Source organism: Staurois parvus, unplaced genomic scaffold (genome assembly GCF_062004578.1).
Source record: "Staurois parvus isolate SC_StPar_1 unplaced genomic scaffold, SC_StPar_1.0 ptg000361l, whole genome shotgun sequence".
NCBI lineage: Eukaryota > Metazoa > Chordata > Amphibia > Anura > Ranidae > Staurois > Staurois parvus.
Window position 1 is genome coordinate 17,646,677 of NW_028318157.1, and position 27,005 is coordinate 17,673,681.

The following is a 27,005-nucleotide window of genomic DNA, read 5'->3' on the forward strand; positions in this document are numbered from 1 at the left end:
TGAAACACACAGGATAACCAAAAAAATCCTCACATGAAAATAAAATATAAAGTGCAGCGCTAAAAATATAAATGTGACACAAAATTATATATTCATAAAAAAGTCCCAATAAAGGTGACCTAGGGTAACAGTGCACACTGACCAGAAGTGCACATAAATAGTGCAATGTAGCAAAGATGGAGTTCAGAAAGTAGTCATCAGCATGGAGCCTATGCACGCCTTGACGTCACGCCGTCGGAGCATTGTGGAGCTCCGGCGGCCACTACATCTGACAGGACGGTTAGTCCTGTCCGTTTTACATATGCTAGCTGTTTATGTGTGCTAGCTTTTTTGCCATTTTACTGGATGCATCCTGCTTTATCCCAATAAACTAGTTTTAACTATACTTCACTATGGGCATTTTTTCTTGATCCCTTGTGGGGAGCATTTTTTCTTAGATATCGTTGATGTGCAGTGGAGGAGTGGTGCTTTTCTTTGGTGGAGCCGTGATTCCTTTTCTGCCATCCAGTGGATTTATTCTGCCCAGCTCTGTTTTCATCGTGCGGACCTTCATTGATCAAGGGAATACATCTAGCCTCTCCATGCTGATGACTACTTTCTGAACTCCATCTTTGCTACATTGCACTATTTATGTGCACTTCTGGTGAGTGTGCACTGTTACCCTAGGTCACCTTTATTGGGACTTTTTTATGAATATATAATTTTGTGTCACATTTATATTTTTAGCGCTGCACTTTATATTTTATTTTGATTTATGATTATTCTGTCCCATTACTTTTGGTCCCTTAACAAGTGGGAGGCACATATGCAAACTGTTGTAATTCCTACACCGTTCACCTGATTTGGATGTAAATACCCTCAAATTAAAGCTGACAGTCTGCAGTTAAAGCACATGTTGTTCGTTTCATTTCAAATCCATTGTGGTGGTGTATAGAGCCAAAAATATTAGAATTGTGTCAATGTCCCAATATTTATGGACCTGACTGTAGATAGACTTTAAAGGCATTTTATTTATTTTTTTATTTTTTTGCCACAGCAAACCTCTATTATCTGTTCTGCCAACTCCCTTCACTCACACTACTGTATTTCAGATTGCATAGACAAAGTGCCCTAACCCAAAGAATTCTGTGACCAAGGGTTCCTGAACAAAACTGAGACTTATTGGGGTGGATTTACGAAAGACAAATAGGCTGTTTACAGGATTTTCACTTGCACATTTTTGCTTGCGTGTGATTGGAAGTCAGCAGAGTTTCACTTCATTCACTAAGCCAAGGTAAAATCCCCTTGCAAAGTGTATATTCCCTTTCAAAGTGGACAGTCTGTTTGCCTATAGTAAATCAACTTCTCCGCATACAACGCACTTTCCATTTATCAGGTCACAAGACTGCCTAGCATTATGCCCAGTATTCATCTCTCAACAAAAAGGCACTCAATCATATTTAATCAATATTGTATGGTACTGCAATGCTGCTGTGACTGGAAATGAAAATGGCCACATTATGAGTTTATTACACAGTACCACTGTGGTCTTAACTAGTTAACTAATTGATACCCACCAATACTCAAACAATAGGATCAATTTATAGTATAATTTGGCAAAATATTTTTAAATGAATATAAGTTAACTTCCATAAACACATAATAACTTTTCATGCAACGTGTACTGAATGCAGAAAGTAATGAGAGTTTGTAACATATAAACCACTTAGGTTAGGAAATTACATGTAACCAGGGAAGCAGGTGAAGTCAGCCAAAATATATTAGGGAGGTCTGTATATATGTACTTAAATACATTTAGCATCTCTAGTGGTAATGTATCACATATATCTAGTTGCCAACTGTTCATTAATTTCAGGAAAAGTCCCAGGTTTTTAAATTTGAACTGAAAACATTTGTCTCTGGATACTGAATGTACCAGAAAAGGGTTGTTTTCCTACATATTAGATGCAGTCCTAGTATCAATTTAGAATTCAGCTCCAAGAGCTTGACCTTTCAGAATGGCCTTATAGGGAATTTGGAGATGCAGCTACTACAGGGGGAATTAATAGAGATAGTAGAAATTGGTGGGTATAAGCCTCTACCAGTATCCATTCAAAATCAAACTGTTAATTTTTGTTGCAGTTTGTTTGTAGTTTATTTATTGGTAAAGGCCACTTGTGAGATGCAAAAAGTACAAAGTTTCAATTCAATAAAGATAACATAATTGGGTAAACATTGATCCAATTTCCCCCAAGATGGTGTTGTGTGAGACAATCCCAAGTACTGAAGCTTAGCAAGAAATTGTCTGAAACAATAATGTTAAGATGTTGCCGTTTATACACGTGAGATAATTTCTGTGGATACTGATTACAATAAATTACATTTGGAGCATAACTAGGACCCAGAGAGTGGCATACAATAGAATCTCTTGTTTGCGGTTATTGTTTTATGCTGCAAGATAATGTAGTTGGAAAAGACAGAGTCCAAAAAAAGACACAAGATCTGAAAAACAATGATTTATATGTAAATTAACATTGTTACAACTGAGTTTCAACTAAAGCTGGTGATACAGTTTTTTTTATAGTTATGCGGCCTCTCGGTGGGTAGGCTTTAATGCTAAGTGGCTGTATATATGTGTTCCTATGTAAACTCTTTACTGTGCTGGGAGCAAGCTCCCTGTGTGCTCTCAGCACAGTTACTGGAGGTACCAGAAAGCTCTCAATACATACTTGCAAGTGGTAAGAGGGGGTTAATACGATCCTGTCTAAATTGGCCCTAGTATGTGTATGTATGAATGTAAGTTAGGGACCTTAGATTGTACACCCCTTGAGGGTTAGGGACTGATGTGAATGTATAATATATATGTAAAGCGCTGCATAAATTGACTGCGCTATATAAGTACCTGAAATAAATAAATACATAAATAATAAAAGGCTAATTTCACCTTTTAGAACATGTTACATGTCCCACCTGTACTTAGGGTGGAGCATGTAACATATTCCAGTTCCAATAATGCTCCCTCAATGTAACAATGGGCAGGGGATCTTCTCCCCGCACCCACTATAACTTTTTGAAAAGAGCTCAGCTGTGCGGGGCTCCGCTCACACAGCCACATCATTAATTTGCAGTTTCTTCTGAATGAACGAACTAAAAATACTGTCAGCCACTGAGACTGATGGCTTGTAGTTCTGCATGAACTGCAAGGGTGCTGATAAGTGCCTTCACAGTTCATCCACAAGCCCTGCAGCTTTCAAACAGACAACCCACTGATCATGGGTGCAATGCTTCCAAGGCTCATGCAGGAAGGAATAATAAATGAACTTGTTTCCTGCAAAAATATGTGTTTTATTATTTGTTCAGGGAAGGTGAACTTATCCTGTAAAGTGTATCTTAATCTGCGCACAAATTATTTACAGTTTACCTGTTCTTAGATATGGAAGCTGCACTCGTTTCCTTTTCTTCAGGCTATTTCCCTTTACTTTCACCTGGAGATTCGAGCCAGGAAGACACTTTCTCTCTTAGGGTGAAACTGCTCACTTACCTGTACTGTATGTATGGAAAAGCAATGCCATCACCCTAGGCCACTCGCTTCTGATTGCAACCACAGAACACTACCCTCTTCTCATCTCTATAACATGGTGGGAAGTTGGGCAGGACTGATGCCATTATTTAAGATGACTGCAGAATGCACAGACACAGAATAGCACTGGTTCTCTATCTGCTTCAGAAGTGCATGATGGAAGATCTCTCTTTTGCTTCATATGTAGTATTAATGAAGAGCACCCATATTTTTTCAAGGAACATCATTTTTCAAGGAACATCATATTCTATGAGGCAATTTTTGCGGCCTCATTAACCAAACAGTTACTATGACATGTGGACATGTGTGTTAGGTGAACAGGGTCTTAATATTTAGACCAGGATGTTTTCAGCTTTATCAGAAGTCATTCTCAACCTGGGCAGATTAACGTGGTTGTAAACCCTTGCATAAACTCAGTGTAGTGACTGGCCTCAGTTGATGCACAGAGATTAAACCAATCCTTCTGCCTAAGTTGTACCTATTTATCTGCAGTATTATCTTCTCTACATCTGTTTAAAGTCTAGAATTTTTAAAGCTTGTCTAAGCTTCCAGAAAACAGGGGGCAGAGAGCTTAAATTGCACATTGTAGAACTTAGTGAAGAGAATGGGGGAAGATAACTCCCCCCCCCCCACCCCCCCCCCCACACACACACTTCACACAGCACAGAGGAACAGAGCTGAGGCTATCAATCTGATGGGAGGTCCCTCCCCGTCACCATTTTTCTCTTGGTGTCAGGAAAACTCAGAAGAGACTCATGCAGATAGCAGAGTAATGGGGTAGCATACAGAAATAACACTTAGCACTTTGGAAAAGCACACACTACAGAGGGATAAGCATTGTTCATATTTCATGTCTGAAGTTTACAACCACTTTAAGGCAGAGCTTGAGTGGGACAGAATTTTTAATATTGTTATTGTTGGCAATGTCCTCAGTGTCCCTTCGAACACTTGCATTTTTCTATGCCCAGTAATGTATCTACTTTGCAGAAAATCTGAAATTTTGAAAGTAAATTTGCCATGAAACAAATACTGTATGTGTGCTGCCATTGCTGACCTCCATGTGAAAATGCCAGTTGGCTGGCTATGTCAGGTTTCAGTTCTTGTGAGTCTCAAACACAGATGCAGAAATTCACTTCACAATTCCTTCCCATTTCTGAAAGACTTGAAACCATGAAAACCAGACAACCAGTATTTTCAGATGTCAGCAATGCCATCCTACATATTTCTCTTACGACAAATTGCATTTTTTTTCATCACCAGAAGACCTCTTCTTTAAAATAATGAAGGCAGATTGTCCTTGAAGTTTGTGATTTGCAACAGATTAAATCGGTTTACATTTCAAAATAGTTTACATCTATGTGCCATTAGCAGGATATGCATGTTTGAGCTTCAGTAGGGAAATCATTTGTTTCATAGTCACTTGGTAATTCATCTAAGAAAGCAGCTTCGACTTGTCTTGCTATTACAATAATAAGACTATAGAAAAATAGCATAATAGCTTAGTTCATATTATCAGTAGAGCACAGAAAAGTATGTGAATGTTTATTTTTCTTTTGATGCAGTTTTTATGCACAGATTAGTAAGTGAACACTGCTTTATAAACAAGCTTTAAAGCAGTTTTGAAGTGCCTCAACATCTCGCCAAGACTCATAGACAGGGACATGCCAATGCACCAGAAATTAGCTTCCAATTTGTCCTTTAAAAAAAAAAAAAAAAAAGTAAAACAATAATACTTTCAATATATAATTGTAGCAAAAACAATAAGCTTCCAGAGCACAAAGCTGTGTAATGCAATTATCACAATAATTAGTTGTTGAGGTACGATTCATAAATTGTGCATGAGAGAGGAAAGTTTGGCATCCCTAGCATTTTTGTCAAAACCCCTCCCCCCCAAAAAAAACAACTTTTCTGTTGATGCTGCTACTCACATACTTTATTCACAGTACCATCAATGGCAGACAGGGATGCACAACTCATTCACATTAGGAGGTGGGAGAACTTGTAATTCATTTATTTTCCACCAGGACTGGAAAAGTTTTCTGATGGAAAGGGGGTGTACTTTCACAGTTACAGACACAAATAATGATTTGTCTTTGAGTGTCTGTGTTACTCTTAGCACCAAGTCATTTTCCCTGGGTCATTTTGCCAGGTTATGTAAAAGATGATACCTGGTTGCTGCTATGGTCAAGACTGGTGCTTTTCATTTTTCTGAATCTGTTTGCAGTGAATATTTTTCAGTGATATTCATTTTTTCATTATTTAAAAAAACGTTAAAGTGGTTGTAAACCCTTACATATACTTAGTGAAGTCTGGCCTCAGGTGATACATAAAGATGAAACAAATCCTCCTACATCAGTTGTACCTGTCTATCTGCCGTATTCTCTTCTCTATTTTCTTCCAAAGCTCAGATATTATAAAGCTTGTCTGAGAGTTCAGAAAAAAGGGGGGCGGAGCGCTGAAATTACACACAGGAGAGCTCTGAGAGATGATTGGATGAAAGGGACACTCCCCCTCCACACAGCACACAGGAACACAGCTGAGGTTGTCAATCTCCTGGAAGTTGCTCCCCGTCACCATTTTTCTCATGGTGTCAGGAAAACTTGTCAGAAGGGACTCATGCAGATAGGAGAGGAATGAGCAGACGTCAGAAACGACAGTTAGGCTTCATGTACACTGGCAGCTCCTAAACTTGAGTTTAGGAGCTTTTGGTGTTTTTTTGTCCATGTACACATAGGCTTTTAGTAGAGTTTAGGAGCTGCCACATTTAGGTGAGGTTTAGCCTCCCGCTTCTGAACGCGGAAGAATTCCTTTCAGTATAGGAACAATTTGACTGCCAACCACTGGAAAGTGCAAAACAAGGCAAAAATGTGTGCAAATGTGGTATCATGCTTACATGCGTTTTTGCCATATTTTGCATTTTCCTGCAGTCAGGGTAGGCTAGTACAGCCTTTTTCAACCAGGGTGCCCAGGGGTGCCTTGGCAAAATTTTTTAAAAAGTGCCCAAAAATTGTACACAAGCCATCCGGTGGAAGAAGCCTGCATTTTAGTTACACAAAGCCACAGGTTTTCATCGTGCACCACTACAACCTTACAGCCACTGGCGTCCTAACAATTAATTATGTCATTGGTTGATAAGGGGGATGTTGGGTGCCTGCACATTATCCTTGTTTGCCTCTCTCTGCCAGCACTGGGGTCACATTAGCTGAGTGAGAAAGAAGATAAACATTGGAATACTAGTCAGTACCAGTGTGTGCAAAGGTGTATTTGCTTTGGAAGAATAAATCACCTCTGTGGATCTTTGCGCATGTAAAACCTTTAGTTTCATTTTTTACATTTTAGAATGGGGTGCCTCAAGATTGCCTATAATATTAAAGGGTACCTTGACTGGAAAAAGGTTGAGAAACACTGGGTTAGTGTACATGTAGCCTTAGTGCTCCTAATTGAGACAACTGCACACTATAGATAGATATGCTTTGTTCATATTTCAGGTCTGAGGTTTACAATCACTTGAAGCTTCTGGTACATTATGCAAATTGTCCTTTTGCATCTGATTGATGGTAAATTCTTCTTTGTTTGTACACCAGCTTAGACTTGGCATACAGTTCTCAATTCACTCATGTTTCTATAAGCAATTGTAGATCAATATTATATTGCTATTTCCTCATGTTAGCAAACTGCATCTTAGAATTTCAAGCTTCTATTGAATTCTTCAATTATGGTATTTGATTTATCCTATAACAAGAATGTTTACAGAATACATATTGATATATTAGTATTCTCACTCTCAGACTGATCAGCCTAGAAGGAATTGCTGTACTTAGTTAAATCTTATCTTTTGAAGAAGAGCTAGGCAGGAAAAGGGAACCAACCAATCAGGATAAAATCCCTAACAGCCAATCCTTCGCTTTCAAGAAAAACCAATAATAGATTATCTTCTTTCCCAAACCTGGTTAATTGTTTTGCTTTTTTAATCTGCCCCAGCAATGAAAGAGTCCTTCATCAATTAATTCAGGCTACCTTTCTCTCTTCGGGAGGTGGCTCTTGAGAGCAAGTTCCCTTCATCAACACACAGCTCATCCTGACCTGCCATGTCAAACCTCTGCATAGATAGGAAAGCCTGCAATGTGAATTCATACATGACTCTAGCCAACAAATGGAGCAACTCAGCTGTAAATGCTTTTTTTGTACTCTGTAAAAGTAACCAGATGTTAGCAGATGACATACAATAGGAGACTGGTCAGAGCTATTCTGTAATTCATTGAAAAAAAAAGGAGGGGAACAGACCATCTGCATCTCTCGCTCTCTCCCTCTCTCTCGCTCACACACATACACAGTTACAAGTGGCTTCAGTGCATGCAGACTGAGACTGCTGCTGCTGCTGCATTGAACACAACAGCTATACTGGAATACGGAAAAGGTTTTTTTTTTTTAATTTCCAATGTAACTAGTGTGTCTATGGAAACTATGATGCTTCAGCAAGGAAAACCAGACGTGAGCTGTGTCCATGATGCCAGAATGGAACTGGAAAGAACAGACCATTGTTTCATCGAGGTCAAGCCCATACTGCAATGTTGGTCAATATTTATGTTTTAAAACTCTGCAAAATTATCTCCATTGGACAAAGAAAGGAGAAACCCAGCACAACCTGAAACCGAGGCTGATGGTGAAAAGAGATCTGAGGGTTGGACAAAGTTATTTGTAAAGGAAAGAAGACAGTTAAAGTATATACTCAGCAGAAGATCCAAATTATGTGACAGTATTTAGGAGGCTCATCAGTAGTGACTATAGTAATGTAAGGGTCAACTTTTTTGTCTCTTAGAAATAAAAAAGGATTGTCACCCAATCCGGTTGTGCATCACGGTATCTTTCATTTGAAAAGACAATTTTTTTGTTGTTGTTGGTAAACATTGGCCATGGCTGCTGCAATTGCCAGCTCCCTGATTAGACAGAAGAGACAAGCTCGGGAGAGGGAAAAATCCAATGCTTGTAAATGTGTTAACAGCCCCAGCAAAGGCAAAGGAAACTGTGAAAAAAATAAACTCAATGTCTTCTCTCGGGTCAAACTGTTCGGTTCTAAAAAGAGGAGACGACGACGACCAGGTTTGAGAGCTTCTTATGGTTTACCATGGTCTTTCCACATCCATCAGTCATGCCTCATCAAATATTGCATAGGATATATCTGTCAGTGATAGCGCTCTATTGTAATGTGTTTAAATCATTAACCTGTTTGATTTAACAGAGATCTACCATTAGAAAATGCTTGCACAATGTCGTAATAAGTTAATGCAGAGGAAGCAGTGTCTTGTTGCTGATTGGAGGGTTAGTGGGATATTCTAGAAAGGAATAGTTGATTCCAGTTGACATCTTTTTGCCATAATCATAAGAGCAATAGTAATGAGCTTAATGGAATTACCAGAATGGTAACACAAACACCACTTTATTAATCAAGGATAGATAACATAAACTGTTCTTTATAGCATTGGTACTATTGCTGTGTTATACTAAGTGCCCTGGCAGGCAATGAGGTATTTGTATGAATTAACAATGGAACCTTAAGGTATAATTGCTGTTTTAGTGAATCGAGTGCATCTAGGGTAAGCACAAATATGTGCCATTTACCATCTAATTTTGTGCAGTTCTGTTTTTTTTTTTTTTACATAGAAAGAGTAACAAAGCATAGGCAAATTTACAGTCATTTTTATTCCAAGAATCTGAGGGGGTAATTGTAATATTGTTAGAGTACTTGTGTTATCACGCTGGTAATTCGACATAGAGAATGTCTGGCTCAGACGGTTAATACCTGTTATAATTTCTTTGAGAGTGTTCGCCAGGCAATCCCTTTTGCAGTAAACATATTATTTCAGATGCACAATTTTCCTCTTAGTAGCTGCTTGTTACGTGGAGATGGGATTTCCCTCTTGCTACTGTGAAAGCTTATTTTATTTATCAGTGATGTTATACATGTTCTGTTTTCTGGTCAGACAAATAAGTTGACATGTTTAGGCTTATTTAATAAGGCAAAGAGAAATGTGCAAAGAACAGTATCCTATAGCAATCAACCAGATTCAATCTAATATTAATATGACTATAGTAACCCAAAATCCGATGGTTGTGCAGGATATCTGTACTGCGCACATAGCCACTACCCTTTGCGTTGCCTTGTTATGAAGCTTTTGAGTATAACTTAAGATACTTACCAGTAGGTATTTGCAGATTTAAAAAACACTTTACAACATATAATACTATTATAATGTAACTACACACTTGTATAATAATAAAAGGAAATATGCTTTAGTGGATTGTTCTATACATGTTGAATGAAAGTAACAAAATCCAGTATTTTAAGGCAAGGCAAGATAACTGCCAATTGTATCATAATACTGTCTTTCTATCTTGGTCTTTTATGTTTGTATATACTTTTTTAGTATTCATTATATAAGGGAAGACATTAAGGTCTATTGCTTGAGGGAAGTGTGGACAAATTAGAATTCTGTGTCTATACAAATATTCCTAGACCTCTACATAAAAAACTATACCACAGTTCCTTTATGGCCATGTACAAAATATGAACATTTTTCACTTGGTAAAATAGACACTTTATATACTATAACATAAAAACAAATGTTCGTAATTCAGTCTTTCAGAAAGAAGAAAGTTTCAGAATTATGAATTTTTAGTTACTAATGTCATATCTTATGTTGTGCCATAATGAGTCCAGAATGAACGACTGGTAGGTTTAGCAGACCTGATTTAGAAATGTGTTCATTCAAAATATAGCAAGACTACAAGCTGCTGTATTGTGTTTAGGAGACGTATCTAATGTGTGTTCATTTTCTGCTTCCTTACAGAACCTCAACTCAAAGGTATAGTCACTAAACTGTACAGCAGGCAAGGCTTCCACTTGCAGCTTCAGGCAGATGGCACAATTGATGGAACAAAGGAGGAGGAAAGCAGTTACAGTAAGTAGTCCTTGACCTTTTTTTCAGTCTCGCCATCACTATTGTTCATTTGCCCTGGTGGGTAGTGAGACAGCTCTCTGAAATGCAGGGATGTTCTCCAGAGTCAACACTGGCATCTCAACTGCAATTTTAAAAGCAACAAGTATGTGTTGGAAATGTATTGCTAATACTACAAAGACTAGCTGAGTGGGGGGGGGGTTGTTGTGAGCTTGGAGAATCAAATGTTATCTCCATGGAGATCCAGAGATGTCCTCTAGATTGTATCACATTAAATCAAAGAACATATATTCACCCACACATCCTGCCAATAATAGACCAGTCTTGACTTTAGTTCTACCCGATAACCATTTAACCCCTTCCTACACAACAAAAATCCTTGTACACCACTGAGCATTCCGTTGGGTGCATATGAATTAATTAAAAGCTGATAGCAATCAGTTGGAATTTGTTTTTCACTCATCAGAATTTAGTATTCTGAATACATATTGTCTGCTAAAGAGCTATGCTTTAACATTCCTGCAAAGTGCCAAACTATACCCAGGAAAAGCATATTTCACAGTTACAAACTTAACGCTTTTATCTTCAGTCTTCTGGAAAGTTCCATTATCCAACATGTGGGTGATAGGAATTATTTTTAAATACTTAGAAACCGATAAGAAAAACAGATGGCCCCAAATCTAGTGATGTGGAAATCATTTGAAATTTCATCCTGTCATGGTATTGAGCCTCTACTGTTCTGACAAAACTAAAGGTATTAACCATTAAAAATTAAAAATTGAGATGCATACAGGGAACCTATCCCACCTGCCCAGTATTTCAATTTGTAATCCAAACATTGCTAAGCTGCACCAGTCCATCATACCCTATATATAAAATATCTGAGAACCCATATTTGTGATGCCATATAGGAATTCCCAAACACACCCACCACTGTCTCTTTGCTGTGTTTCACAAGCAGAAAGTCTGAGAACAATCAATACAAAGAAGTTTATCACAACCACTATCAAAACGTTGGTATGTGATTGCTGATACAATAAGCAGAGAGAGGAAATTACACAGCCTGCGCTGCAGGAAACAGACTTTCAGTGGCCCTGTAAACTGTTTTTTATATTCTTGATTAGGTGGATTATAGAGAACTCAGATTAAAGAAGATTTAAAAACTTTCTCATTTTAACACAGTTGTAGTGTTTACTGGATAGGCATTAGTATTAATAAAAGTTTTCACTTGTTGTCTGATATCGACCTTTAAAAAGAGGTATGGAAGGACAGCCATCAGCAATGAACATAGTATTTATCTGATGCCAACTGTGCCTGCTAGTCAATGTTTAAATGTTTTTATAGGAAAGGGGTATATAAGTGAAATGTTTTGTTTGTGCAGAAAGGAGATGGGTATCGTATTCAGCTTCATGGCGGAGGCAGCACAGTGGATAAATGGTTACCACTTCCACCTGGCAGTACTAGGGTTGTCAGTTTGAATCCTAACCTGCCTGGAGTTTGCATGTTCTCCCTGTGTCTGTATGGGTTTCCTCCAGGTACTCCGGTTTCCTCCCACCCTCCAAAGACATGCTGGTAGATCCTGTCTAAATTGGCCCTAGTATGTGTATGTATGAATGTAAGATAGGGACCTTAGACTGTACACCCCTTGAGGGTTAGGGATGGATGTGAATGTACAATATATATATGTAAAGTGCTGCATAAATTGATGGTACTATATAAGCACCTGTAATAAATAAATAACTGGTGGGTCTTGCGCATTAGATCTCTATCTCCAACTGCTGCCAGGCTGTGTTATTGTGAATTAGGCAGAACGAGCTGTGGCAAGTACTTACATGTCCAGAATTGATTAGATGGTGAGGGGGATCATATGGGATGCAACCAATTTAATTTATAAATTCTGGTATCCTTTTAGGAGTCCACACAAACATGAATTTGAAAAAAATATTGGCAACATTGATTATTGCCCTGGCTTTTAATATCAATTTTTTTTAGAAAAGTGGAGCTATGGGTTATCAAAAACACATGCACAGCCAGGCATTTTTAATAAGGTAGTGCAAAGAGCAATGAGAATATGAAAAGTGCACCGTGCAAATGAAATTACTCCTAACTGAACTGACAGCAATAAACTGAAGTTTTATTTCTGCACTTTGCATGTCCTCATTGTTTATTTAACACAGGTACTTATATAGTGCCATCAATTTACACAGCGCAACATACAGTATAGTGTTTATTCACATCAGTCCATAACCCTCAAGGGGCATACAATCTAAAGTCCCTAACTTACATTCATACATACACATACTAGGGCCAATTTAGACAGGAGACAATAAACATACCAGCATGTCTTTGGGGTATGAGAGGAAATCCACGCAGACAGAAGGAGATCATACAAATTCCAGGCAGGTAGTGGCTTCAAACCAATGACTCTGGTGCTGCTAGGCAAAAGTGCTAACCACTTAGCCACTGTGCTACCCCATTCTTACATCACTTTATTCATTAGCAATTTTTGTATTGGACTTTGCATTGCACTGCATCAAATAAGCCTGCTACTGAACACACATCTGACTTTACCATTGATATTAATGAGAGACTTTAAACTAGCCAATTAAATTGTATTATCAAAAAAAATCTAATGGTAGGATTCACATAACTAGACATTAAAGACAGATTCTGTGTATGTTGAAGTTGGGAGGAGACAGGACAGTAGCATCTTCTTAGAATGATAGAAACCGAGTATAATTGAATTAATAACACCAGACTGTCTAGTGTTCATTTTGTTCCCCATATTTACCTGGAAACAATGGAATTTAACTGCTTGTTATCCCATATCAACCAATAAGAAATGTTTTATCTTTTGATTACACTGTAGTGGTGAAATCTGATTGGTACAAAGTACTACATTGCGTACATATTGCTCCTGGCACTGCAGTGATAGTGATAGACATTTATGATATAAGTGCAAGGCATTCTGAGCACATGTTGAATTATTTGATAAGGCGAAAATCAAAAAGCCAAAGTGCAGTAGCCCAAATAACAAATAGTCTGGATTTTCTTAATCTTACTACAGTAACTAGACACCTGATTGTTTGTTATAGTTTACTTCAATTTAGAAATTAGCATTTCTGTTTGCATTGAATTATTTAATAAGCTTGTAGCTATTTTTTGACTTATGCAGATTTTCTAGTAAAGAATTATATGTTTTTATAACTTTGCTTCTCCTGATCGTTCTTTTACCAAGATGCCGTTGAATAAAGCCATGGATTTGAGTGCATTTTTTTTTCTGTTTTCAGTATATTTTTCAGAGAAAATGCAATTTTATGTTTCTGGTATTTTTATTGTTACAATAAAGCACATTCATACTTGTAGTAGATCCATACCGGTACCAGGAACTGTATGCATTCATGTATTTCAGAGTATTTGCATGATCAACTGTATTTGCATGATCAACATATAAAATCTCCAAACAAACACCAGTTACCTTTAAATCAATACCAGTCTATATTAACAGCCTGAGGCTATGCCTTGCCGTGCCACAGTTTTTGTGAATATTAAAAATTACAGTTGAAACTCGAAAAATTAGAATATCGTACAAAAGTTCATTTATTTTAGTTATGCAACTTAAAAGGTGAAACTAATATATGAGATAGACTCATTACATGCAAAGCAAGATAATTCAAGCCGTGATTTGTCATAATTGTGATGATTATGGCTTACAGCTCATGAAAACCCTAAATCCACAATCTCAGAAAATTAGAATATTACATGCAATCAATAAAACAAGGATTGTACATAGAACAATATTGGACCTCTGAAAAGTATAAGCATGCATATGTACTCAGTACTTGGTTTGGGCCCCTTTTGCAGCAATTATTGCCTCAATGCGGCGTGGCATGGAAGCTATCAGCCTGTGGCACTGCTGAGGTGTTATGGAAGACCAGGATACTTCAATAGCGGCCTTCAGCTCTTCTGCATTGTTCGGTCTCATGTCTCTCATCTTTCTCTTGGCAATGCCCCATAGATTCTCTATGGGGTTCAGGTCAGGCGAGTTTGCTGGCCAATCAAGCACAGTAATCCCACGGTCATTGAACCAGGTTTTGGTGCTTTTGGCAGTGTGGGCAGGTGTCAAGTCCTGCTGGAAAATGAAGTCAGTATCCCCATAAAGCTCGTCTGCGGAAGGAAGTATGAAGTGCTCCAAAATCTCCTGGTAGACGGCTGCATTGACCCTGGACTTAATGAAGCACAGTGGACCAACACCAGCAGATGACATGGCTCCTCAAATCAACACAGACTGTGGAAACTTCACACTGGACTTCAAGCATCTTGAAGTGTGTGCCTCTCCATACTTCCTCCATACTCTGGGTCCTTGGTTTCCAAATCAGATGCAAAAGTTGCTCTCATCAGAAAAGAGGACTTTGGACCACTGAGCAACAGACCAGGTCTGTTTTTCTTTAGCTCAGGTAAGACGCTTCTGATGTTGTTTGTTGTTCAGGAGCGGCTTGACAAGAGGAATATGACATTTGAAGCCCATGTCCAGGATCCGTCTGTGTGTGGTGGCTCTTGATGCACTGACTCCAGCCACTCCTTGTGAAAGTTCCCAACACTTTAGAATGGCCTTTTCCTGACAATCCTCTCCATGCTTCGGTCATCCCTGCTGCTTGTGCACCTTTTTCTTCCCCACTTTTCCCTTCCACATAACTTTCTATTAATGTGCTTTGATACAGCACTTTGGGAACATCCAACTTCTTTTGCAATTACCTTTTGAGGCTTTCCCTCCTTATGGAGGGTGTCAATGATGGTTTTCTGCACAACTGTCAGGTCAGCAGTCTTTCCCATGATTGTGATTCTTATGCAGGCCATAGATGGGGAGAAAAACGGCAGATTTTCGGCCGATTAACGAACTATCGGTCGGTCTAAAAAACTTACCTGACCACCAATTATTACAAAAATCGGCCGATTAATGAGTAACCTATAACGGGAAATGATGTCATTTTGTGGCCTTTGTGATCCTTTTTCGGAAAACGATCGTTCGTTTTTGACCATCAATGAGGATAAAGTCGGGCGTTTTTCGAAAATTTTCCAACATCACCGATAATCTGAAAGTCCAAAATACACGAAAAACGGCCGACAAAATCGTCCACTAACGATAAGATAATCGGCCGGTTTTATTTTCGGACGAAAAATCGGCCGTTTTTCTCCCCATCTATGGCCTGCATTACTGAACCAGACTGAGAGACCATTTAAAGGCTCAGATACCCCTTGCAGGTGTTATGGCTTAATTAGCTGATTAGAGTGGGACACATTGAGCTGAGAATATTATTATTATTATTATACAGTATTTATAAAGTTCCAATAGTTCGCTCAGCGCTGTACATTACAAAAGGGGACAGAAAATGTGACAGAACAACAACAATACAATGCAAAACATGAGGGGATCGAGGGCCCTGCTCTTTCGAGCTTACAATCTAGGAGGGAGGGGATGGTGGCACAGGAGGAAATAGCTGTGGGGGATGGGGTGGTAGGAAGAGTGGAGGCGGTTGGCAAGTTAGCAGGGGGTGGGGTAGGCTTCCCTGAAGAGGTGGGTTTTCAGGTTGCGCCTAAAGGAGAGGAGAGTAGGTAATAATCTGATGGGTTGGGGCAGGGAGTTCTAGAGGATGGGTGACACCCTGGAGAAGTCCTGGAGGCGGGCATGGAAGGAGGAGAGCAGGGAACTAGAGAGAAGGAGGTCTTGTGAAGAGCGGAGTGTGCGTGCTGGGTGGTACTTGGATATTAGGTCAGTGATGTAGTTCAGGGCAGTATGGTGGACAGCTTTGTACGTCGGTGTTGCACCTTTTCACAATATTCTAAATTTCTGAGATTGTGGATTTGGGGTTTTCATGAGCTGTAAGCCATAATCATCACAATTATGACAAATCACGGCTTGAACTATCTTGCTTTGCATGTAATGAGTCTATCTCATATATTAGTTTCACCTTTTAAGTTGCATTACTGAAATAAATGAACTTTTGTATGATATTCTAATTTTTTGAGTTTAACCTGTACTTTTGCTTCTCCATTAACCTCTCTTAAATGAGTTTAACCCAAGTAATTATGCAGCATAGAACATCATTAGCAGATAACTTTCCAGTTTGCACTGACATCATTCTACTAACTTTTAATTCATTTTAGTAGTCTCTTCTTAGCTTCCGTTGATTAACTTTTCAGGCACAATTTTCCCTCAATATGCAGTGTATAGGAATAACTGCCCAGAACTATTTAAGAAAAGGAACCAATTCATTATGTATTCCAATCAGTAAAAATACAGCTTTTATTGGTGGGTTAAATTAGGTTGTGTTTATTGAACACATTAAAAAATAGACTTTCCCTTTTAGGGTCCGTGCATTAAATAAATGGCAGTGCTCTTGGCAGAAAAAAAAATTGCTGAAATTTTGAGCTTTTTTTGTACTAGCGTTTAGGAGCGTTTAGCGTTTTTTTTCTGCCAGAAACACGCTCTCAAAAACAGAAAACAGGGTTTTTTTGTGCCTCTAAACACTGAACTTTAAAAACGCCTCTAGACTACCTAATGTGCATGGACACATAGGATAACATTAGCTGCTTCTATGGGCAAAATGCTAAACTACTCTAGGAGCCGTGGGGTTGTTTTACTAAAACTGGAGAGTACAAAATCTGATGCAGCTGTGCATAGTAGCCAGTTTCTAACTTCAGCTTATTCAATTAAGCTTTTAAAAAAAAACCTGGAATCTGATTCGATTCTATGCAGAGCAGCACCAGATTTTTCACTCGCCAGTTTTAGTAAATCAACCCCTGTGTTTTTTAAGCCAGTGTGCATGGACCCTAAAGGTAAATCTTGTATATTTTCTGTGAGTACATGTTTTCTGTAATATTTTCTGGACCTAATTATCAATTTGATATTTTTACTTGCTGTATCATATTTTTAATATACTTTTTTATATACAGATGAGCAAATGCTTCCTCTAGTGTTCATCCTTATATAAGAGGATGAGATTAGAACATCTAAGATGGGCCTCAAGTCTAAAAGTAAACATTCCCAATATTATCCCATGATTGTCTTCAAATATTTAATAGTTTTGCTAGCATATTTCTGAAAAGATGTGTAACAAAATTGGATCCCCAGCATTATCTGTCCAGACGTTGCATAAGCCTTCCACCTGCATCTTGGATGGTTGATGCCATCAAGCTTTCTCTGCCTTATTAGTCCAGCCAATTGAGCTAGTCAAGACAAAAATAGCCATCTTAGAACCTTGTAAATGTACTTGTTCCAGGTCAGTGAGTCTCAAGTAGTAGTAAAAAAAAAGTAAAGCTGCAAGCCCTGAGTCTGCATCATCCAAACCAAAGTCAGTAGTAGTAGCAACACTACTTTTGCATCCTGATAACTAGGGATAGGCAGTGTGACTTTGGTGAAATTTAATTAGCTCTTGGTCAAATTAAGCTAGAGGGAAAATGTCTTATTTTGTAATTTTGCTCACTGATCTTCACAAAAGTATGTATTTTTTTAGGGGGGTAAACGGTGGGGTGTAGTAATGGTAGTTAATTTTAATTAGTGTTTGTATTTCTGTTTTTTCATTTTTCCGTGTATTTGATTGGTATCAACTTTTTTGTTTCATTTTATTTCACTATTTCTGTGAAAGTTTAAAATAATAAGGCTAATGAGCGGACATTTTTAGCACAAGAACAGGTCCAGGATAGTTATAAGAAGTTTCCATAATTGCAAGCAACCATAGAAAAAAAATATAGTTTCCCATTACATTTAAGGTGCACTTGTTACATGAATCCATACCACATATGTCTGCAAATCCATTATATATAAAAAAATTATTTATTAGTGCATGATAGTGGGTCTGACAATAAGGCTAGGTTCACACTTCTAATCTTATGCCAATCAGCTGCAATACAATTTGAGATGTAACCCTTTTTAGCGGTACTTGCTGCTTTAAAGTGTATAAATAATTCCCAAACCAATATGTATGAGAGCAGTGCTGCTCTCAACCAACAGATACAATAAATAATCCTAAAAATGCAACAAAGTATAAAGTGAATCACATGTGTACACAAAGTAATAATAACAGTATGTACAATTGTGATGAAGTGCTCTGTATTGCTGCAAGGTGGTTCACATGTCTGCATGGTAAAACTCAGTGTTTAACTGTACAGGATAGTGTCAGTGTCAACTCCAGTAGGAAGCTTACTTTTTTTTTTTCAACTTTAATTGAAGTATCACATAGTGACACAGAGGGGTTGAATTACTAAAACTGCAGAGTACTAAATTTGGTGCAGTTGTGCATGGTAGCCAATCAGGTTCTAAATTCAGCTTGTTGAATTAAGCTTTGACAAAGATAAAAAAAACCTGGTGAAAGATTGATTTCTTTGCAGAGCTGCACCAGATTGTGCACTCTGTAGTTTTAGTAGATCAACCCCACGGTGTCATATCACCACAAAGACTTTTAGTGAGGTGCACCGCTGTGTGGTGACGAGACAAAAAAGGCCCCCGTGCTTCATGATCTCCCCAAAGACTTTGAAAAAGGTAGGTTTTGTGAAAAAAGTAACAATTACAGTAGGGGGCCTACAAGGGAGAGGGAAGTCTGAGTTGATCTTTAAGCTTTTGGTAGCAAGGGTCCTATATTTTGTATGCCATTGAGAAGGTCTAAAATGTAAATTGATTCTGTCACATATGGGGTGAGATCAATATTGTTGAAGAGACCTGGGACACTACAGAAATTATTATTATTATACAGGATTTATGTAGCGCCAACAGTTTGCGCAGTGCTTTACAAAATGAAGGCAGACATTACAGTCAAAATACAATTTGGTACAAGAGGAATCAGAGGGCCCTGCTCGTTAGAACCTACAATCTAAGATGGAGTTCCTATTGCTTTTTAATTTCTTGTAATCAGCAATTAAATCTTTAACACTGCATATAGGTTCCATTGAGTTGTACCACTCGAAACTGCTTTGTGCCTGTTATCATAGTTACATAGTTAGTCTGGCTGAAAAAAGACAAAAGTCCATCTAGTTCAACCATAAAAAAAAGCTATAATCCTATACCCACAATTGATCCAAAGAAAGAAAAAAAAACAGCAAAGCATGATCCAATTTGCTACTGTAGGGGAAAAAAAATTCCTTCCTGATCCCCCAAGAGCCAATCGGATATTCCCTGGATCAACTTTACCAATAAATGTTAGTATCCAGTTATATTCTGTGCATCTAGGAAAGAATCCAGGCCTTTTTTAAAGCAATCCACTGAGCCGGCCAGAACCAGCTCTTGAGGGAGTCTGTTCCACATTTTCACAGCTCTTACTGTGAATAAACCTTTCCGTATTTGGAGATTAAATCTCTTTTCCTCCAGATGTAAAGGGTGCTACCTTATACTTTGTGATGACCTCAGGGTGAATAACTCTGAGTTCACTGTATGAACCACTGATGTATTTATACATGTTGATCATATTCCCCCTTAATCTCCTCTTCTCAAGAGAGAATAAATTCAGTTCCTCTAATCTTTCCTCATAGCTGAACTCCTTCATGCTTCTTATCAGTTTGGTCACCCTTCTTTGCACTTTCTCTAGTTCCCCAGTGTTCTTTTTTTGTAAATCGGTGCCCAAAACTGAACTGCATATTCCAGATGAGGGAAACCACAGCATGGCATTGCATGCCATTATTAAGCTTATGATCTACCAGAACCCCCAGATCCTTCTCCACCATTGATTCCCCCAGTTGTACCCCCCCTAGTATGTATGATGCATGCATATTCTTAGCCCCCAAGTGCATAACCGTACATTTATCAACATTAAACCTCATTTGCCCCATAGTTGCCCAATTAAAAGTGTATTGAGGTTGGCTTGTAAATTGGAGACATCCTGTAAGGATGATATTCCACTGCACAGCTTGGTGTCATCTGCAAAGACTAAAACGGTATTTTTAATGCCAGACCCTATATTGTTTATAAATATATTATCAAAGGCTTGATTATATCTAAGTAGGCACACCGGGCTTTATTTACTAAAGCTGGTTCACTCAGAATCTCATGCACCTGTGTGTGGTAGCCAATCAGCTTCTGACCTCAGTTTGTTCAATTAAACTTTAGCAATAAAACCTGTAAGCTGATTGGTTTCTATGCAGAAGTGTACGAGATTCTGAGTGAACCAGCTTTAGTAAATAAACCCCACACAGACTCAGGTTGCTTAAATGGTACATACAGTATGTAAGAGCCTTACCCAACGTACTGACAGATTTACTTTAAATAAAAGTACTGGAGATATTTCATGAGGTTTATTTCACTGTAAAGAAAACAGGCAGCACAACTTTGCAAATAAATAACAGTTTTAGCTGTAAAATCAAAATGATTTGTCTTTAGGTTTAAGGAAGTAATGTTACGCTTTGAATAAATGTCTCTTGGGAATGAGTTTCAATAAATTATTCGACAGAAGACAAATAATTACACATCTTTTTTTATTATTATGATAGTTTAATGTAGCGCTGGTCTGTTTTAAATTATATCTGCTTATTTCATTTGGCAGCAGCATTTTACATTAATAGTAGATGTGCATCACATATAGTGATAAATTACTGTCACTATGAAATAGTGGATCACTTATCGCTACTTGATGCTTTTAAGAGGCTCCATTATGAAGCTAGTTGCAATGCTTGAAAATACTTAAGCGCATGGAGTAAACTGATCTAAATATGCTTAGTTATTTATTTTTATCTTTTGCTCTTTCAGCTTTGTTTAACCTCATACCAGTTGGCCTACGAGTGGTGGCTATTCAAGGCGTTCAAACAAAATTATATCTGGCAATGAACAGTGATGGGTACTTATACACATCAGTAAGTACTTTTTATAGTTGAACTAATGTATATAATACTCTGCCTACCTGAAGGAACTGGTATGACCTCTGCCATTCGGCAGAAGGGTTTTACATCTGATGAATATTTGTGGGTCCTCTGAGATTTCCAGCCTTTGACATCCTGGTATCAATGGGAGAGATTTACTAAAACTGGTGCACTCAGAATCTGGTGCAGCTGTGCCTGGTAGCCAATCAGATTCTAACTTCAGCTTGTGGCAATAAAACCTCAAAGCTGATTGGTTTCTGTGCAGGGTTGCTCCAGGGTTACTTACTAAAACTGGAGTGGAAAATCAGCTTCCATGTATTTGATATACCAATTTTCTCCAATTGTATTGCCATACTATAGTGGATGTGGGGCTAGTACGTAAATACCATGTCAACGCGGTCAAATACATAACTATGATCTATTGTATTAGACAGGTCAGGGCTGCTTCTTAGTCTAGTATTTTATATTTGGTTCATTATGTATAATATTTTGCTATGTATAACCCACATACGTAAAATGTTTTCCTATTACTGGATTCTAAAAATGTCTATTTTAGTAGTCTGATATTACAACTATTCTGCTCTGAAAATCAATTTGTGCTGTCCAAATTGTTTAAATAGATGTGTTTTACTGACTGTAAATTTCTTCTGATTCAAGAATGATTCCTGTGCATCACAGTATTTCTAGTGTAATGCTTTGTGTTATTTTATGGCCAGCATTGGTGTTGTAGCAGAATGGTAAAGATAGTAATAGTATTTGGTCATAGCTCTGAAGATGGGGTAGTTCTGAACCTGTTTTAGGATTGCTTTCTTTATTCCTTCCTTACATCATTGTATAAGCTAGAAAGGGTTGTCGTGTTCCCAAATTTGAGATCTATGATGAGATGTGATTGTGGCCTGTGCAATGCAATCACTGAAATTCTAAATACCAGTGGGAAGCATTGCTGAGGCAGCTGTGTTTCTGTAGCTGTAGGCATGTTATGCAGGGCTGGCAGTGATTGTCAGGGTTCAGTGATCAGCATGGGAGTTCATCAACCATCTTGTGGGATAAGAAGCCCACAAGCTGGGTGATGAACTCTTCAGCACTTTGCAGTAGTACTCAACAGCACAAAGTAATCAAAAGGCTTCTGCATTTGGTGACCATCATGGAGCAGCTCTGCTTCCCACTTTAGCACCAGATTAATGCAGTATTGATTTATTGCTTGCTGATAACTATAAGCAAAACATCAGATCACTAACAAATTTCAATCCACATCTGTCCATAGAAAAACTTGCATAATATGTTAGGATCATCTTTAAATGCAAAAATAAAATAAAAATGCAGGGTACAAAATGACCTTGTCATCCAAAAAAAGTTCTAGGGGAACCTCAGGAACTGAAGAATGTTCAAACCTCATCTTAACATTAATGGTGGATCTATGTCTTTTCCCCTAAGCTCTATGCAATAAAAGCCATAGTTTAAATATCTTAACCTGGTAAAAACAAACAATCTGTTTTGAAACACCTGGCTGTATTTTAGATAAATAGTTTTGAATTTAGACACTGTCCAACCAACATTTTTAAATAACCACTGAAATAAAGGAATAGTTTCTGAGGTTTACAAAATGTCAGGGTGGCTGAACCCTTACAGGGTGAAATTACACTTGTACGCATGCTTCCACCAAGATTAGAGCCAATGCTGTGTGCGTCAATGCAAACATACAGCCCATAAGCCTTGGATCTGCAAGCCATGCCCCTGCTCCAACCTAAACTAAGCTGCTGATAGACATCTTCTGGCACCTGACTGCCCCTCTGTTAGTAAGCACGATCCCCTAAAGGAAGTTCAGCAAAGCTGCACTGCTGTACCTAGAGGCAGAACAGTACTGGGAATGTTTGAGAAATATATTAGAATATGTCTATTTATAAAACATTGAAAGCTTTAATTTTTTTCTCCTCTTTTCTTTTTGAACAGAGCTGTAGTTTAGTTGATGCTACCTTTTGCATTGCATCTAAATGGTTTTATTGGGAAATGCATCTTATTTGACATTCTTGCTTACCCTAATATTTCTATAAAACAAATAATTTTTGCTGGACGACATATATTTGGTTTAGAAAGGACAAAAAGTTGTTTTAAAATAATAATAAAAAAATATACATACAGAACAATCCCTCACAAATAGTATAGACTGATGGGTTGCTTACATACCTTTACAGTATATGGCTTTCCTTCCCTTGAACATGTTAGATTCTGTAAAGTGACTCTACAACCAAGTACAAGTTAACAAACTATAAATACTGCACCTTAGTGTGCACCTTAGTGTACACCGTAAGGTGTAAGAAGTTTTCTATAGCATTATTATCTTTTTCAAAACCCAACTGGGACCTCACTTTTAGGATACAAGGGATAGAACAGTAAACCTTCCCTCCTACATGTTTACAGTGAACCTGGATTTTGCTTATGCTGGTTGCAGTTTGTGCTGGGGGGGGGGGGGGGGGCAAGCCCTATCAAAGTTCCCCTTAGTGAAGTAAACCTGTTTCTTTGCCTAATGTGGGAAAACTAGAGCAAAATGCAGGTGAATTCTGACAAGTTCATGGTGCATAGCATTCATTAACAATTTACTTTAAGTTTCTGATCAACATTAGATAACTGGCATTTTGTCTGCAGGAACCTTCACTTTTGGATTAATGATGATTCAATGGTGAGGTTTCCTTCCTGATAATCTTGTGTCTGGTATGTCTGTTCTGTGTGTAAACAGGTATACTCAGGCATTATAAATTACTATTTGAAAACATATTTTGCAGCCATATCCTAAATGTACACCAAATACTACTCTATCTCCCCCAAGCAGTTGTATTAATGTAGAGACTAATTTTGAAAAACCAATGTAATTATAATAAAACAGTGTGAGTCACAGTGGAATTCAGTCATTACTCGACTAGATCACTAGGATGCTTTATAGATGCACTGTATGTTTTCCTTTTTACCCTGTTAACTGATCAGCAATCAGTAAAGCTGTACTGCATACAAGAAATATAAATTAATCCTAGTACTACATAGGATACAATGCCACCATAGTATACAACTTCATATCTTTACTCTGATAGCTCACCCCTTGCAGGATACTGTTACAAACAAACAAGCTGCACCTACACTGTTTATGTCTTGATATCCAAAAAATCTTTATTGCTAATACCATAATACAATTATGCTACCTTCATGACTAAGCTACTGTTGGGTCTGGCAGTGAGCCGTGTGCCACAGTCTGGCTTTGTGAGTTTACACGATTAGCAATAGCACATGTTAAATATCTAGAGAAAACAGCAGACGTTCAGCCTGTTGATTTGTATCTGGATAGTGCAGGGAGGAATTGGATCCCAGTATGCATCTGTGGCTGGTGGATTATCTGTAAGACTGCTTTGAGCAGTAATATTTTTATGCATGATAACCCTTCAGAATACTGCTGAAAAACCCAACCTTTCAGGTAGGGGTAGAGTAGCCATCCATAGTGCAATGCTTAGTGCCTAATCTCAAGCCCAAACCAAGACAAGACATCATCACGTATCCTGTTGGAATCCAGTGTCCAATGTAAGCTATCAGCTTACTATTGCTATCCTGAGTGATGAGGCTGTGATGTTAAATGGTGTATATGTGACACATGAGTGCAACTGTTGGATCTAAATAAAAATTCATGTTTCAGCATACTTCACAATGGAAGTATATTCTTTTCTCTAATGGTATCACTTGGAAGCAGAGGGGCGTTACTCAGTGTCCACCAGGAAGCCATTGGATGATTACACAACTAGAGCGTGATTGACCATTTAAAGCTTTATGGTCCATCCTATTTGGTAAGAGGCTTCTGTAAATGGTGTTACATGGTGGACGAGTTTCTTCTCTGGTGGGTGAATGCACATCTAGCTAACGGATGAACTGTGGCTATTTGTATGCACCTTTTTGATTAATGGAGTGTTTGCACGTTCACATCCACTTATGACAAAACTTATAGAATAGATGAACTTTGGACTATTATGGACTTTGATACTGTATATAGTCTTATGTTTAATATTTCTTGTTGTAAATGTTAGCACTGTTTTTTATTGTTTATATTCAAATACTGACATTCGGAAAACTGGTATCTTATGTAGGAACCTTTGGGGGTCTGATTAAGCGGTATGAGGATGCTGTCAAAACAAATGTATGCTGTGGAACTTTAATGTGCCCTCTGAACAATCCCTTCTTTATATTTTTAGTATGCAGTAGGGGTATGTTAATCCTATGGCATCGTCATGTATTTGGTACCCATTTTAGGACATCTCTTCCACAGTACATACCTTTTTTCTTCTTCTTAAACTCCTTCCCAGCAAAGCTATCTCTGTCTTCCTGTGATCTTTTGCTATCCCTCTTCTTCCCTTTCCATAAAATATCTCTCTTCCCTGCTCCTGCATCCTATTACATATCTGTCCTCTATATTCTTCCAAAGTCCTTACCCACCTACCTCTTTTTCATACCTTATACTCTCTGCTCCCCCACTTTCTACTTCCTATTGTATAATCAGTTTCACACTATCTGTTCTATTCCAATCTCTTTTTACCCCGCTTCTTCTTGACTAGAAAGTCATCATAGGTGACCTATAACTAACAATTAAGAAAAAAGAGAAGACGATGGAACAAGGCAGGGAAAAGTAGTCATTCAGTTTAGAACGGGGCATAGAATAAGGAAAGTTGAGGAAGAGAGAGGTATGATTTTGGAAGAGAACAGGACTAACCAAGTAAGCAAGTATGGGGAACATTAGAGAAATAAATGATGTAGTGTACAGGTAGGAGCAATGTCCTAACACTCAATCTGTAGGTCCTCCCCATTTACCACTTCTAATAAAATATCAGCTCAGTTCAAGTCCTCATCTTGTTGACATGTCTCTGGCTGTTCGTACAAGCACACATTCTTCCTAAATGTGATTATACGTGTACGTGTTCTTTTGCTAGGTCATTTTATGAGCTGTTTTTATTTTTATCATCCCATGATTTGTTAAAATGTAGAAATTACCAGTCCTTCTACCTTGTTCATTAGAAACGGCAATTGACGGTAATCTTACTCTTGCAATCTGACCAGCAGTTAAGTGGAAGCTGGCGCAATCAATAGCTGTGTTATGACTTTCCCTCATACCGTGACAGCTTATTATAGGCTTCTCCGCTTCTGTTTCACTTCGGCAACCCATGACTCATACGCACATTTTTTTTTTCAATGAGTTTTTTCCTCTGTTTTTGCTTTTTAATCCCAATGTGTATTTTCAATAAACAAAAAAAAAATCACTGTATAGACCTATAGTGATATGCAAAATGTGCATTAAGACTATAGATTGATTCCAAACAAATAAGTACTTGAAATTCTTTTTATTAAATGGTTTTCTCCTGCAAACCAGCTTAAATATAAAATTGGGCTGATATTAGAAATGACTGCTCTAGCTGCTCAAATGACATAGATGGGATAGGCAGGAGTGACAGACAATACATCATATTTAAAGATCCTCCTGGTAGAGCCACTGGGAGTGGCTAGGAAGAGTTTAGGTAGCGTCAGAGTTCACAAACGGACAGGAAACTTTGGGAGGCAGAGTTGCCAATCTATATAAAAGTGAAAAAGTATTTGCCCCCTTCCTGTTATTTTATTTTTTTGCA

General features: G+C 38.0%; 1 protein-coding gene across 7 annotated transcripts in view; it reads left to right on the plus strand.

The window, feature by feature from the left end:
* The window catches only part of FGF13 (fibroblast growth factor 13), a 489,250-nt gene that overhangs the window by 372,401 nt on the left and 89,844 nt on the right, over window positions 1-27,005 (plus strand). For 6 of the 7 annotated variants that reach the window (XM_089684975.1, XM_089684977.1, XM_089684974.1 and 3 more), the window contains 2 exons: window positions 10,408-10,518; window positions 21,248-21,351. In XM_089684975.1, coding sequence (XP_089541101.1) covers window positions 10,408-10,518; window positions 21,248-21,351 — 215 coding nt within the window. Of the gene's footprint in view, window positions 1-8,357; window positions 8,660-10,407; window positions 10,519-21,247; window positions 21,352-27,005 lie in introns of those variants that run through there. The other variant, XM_089684978.1, reaches the window with a different exon arrangement.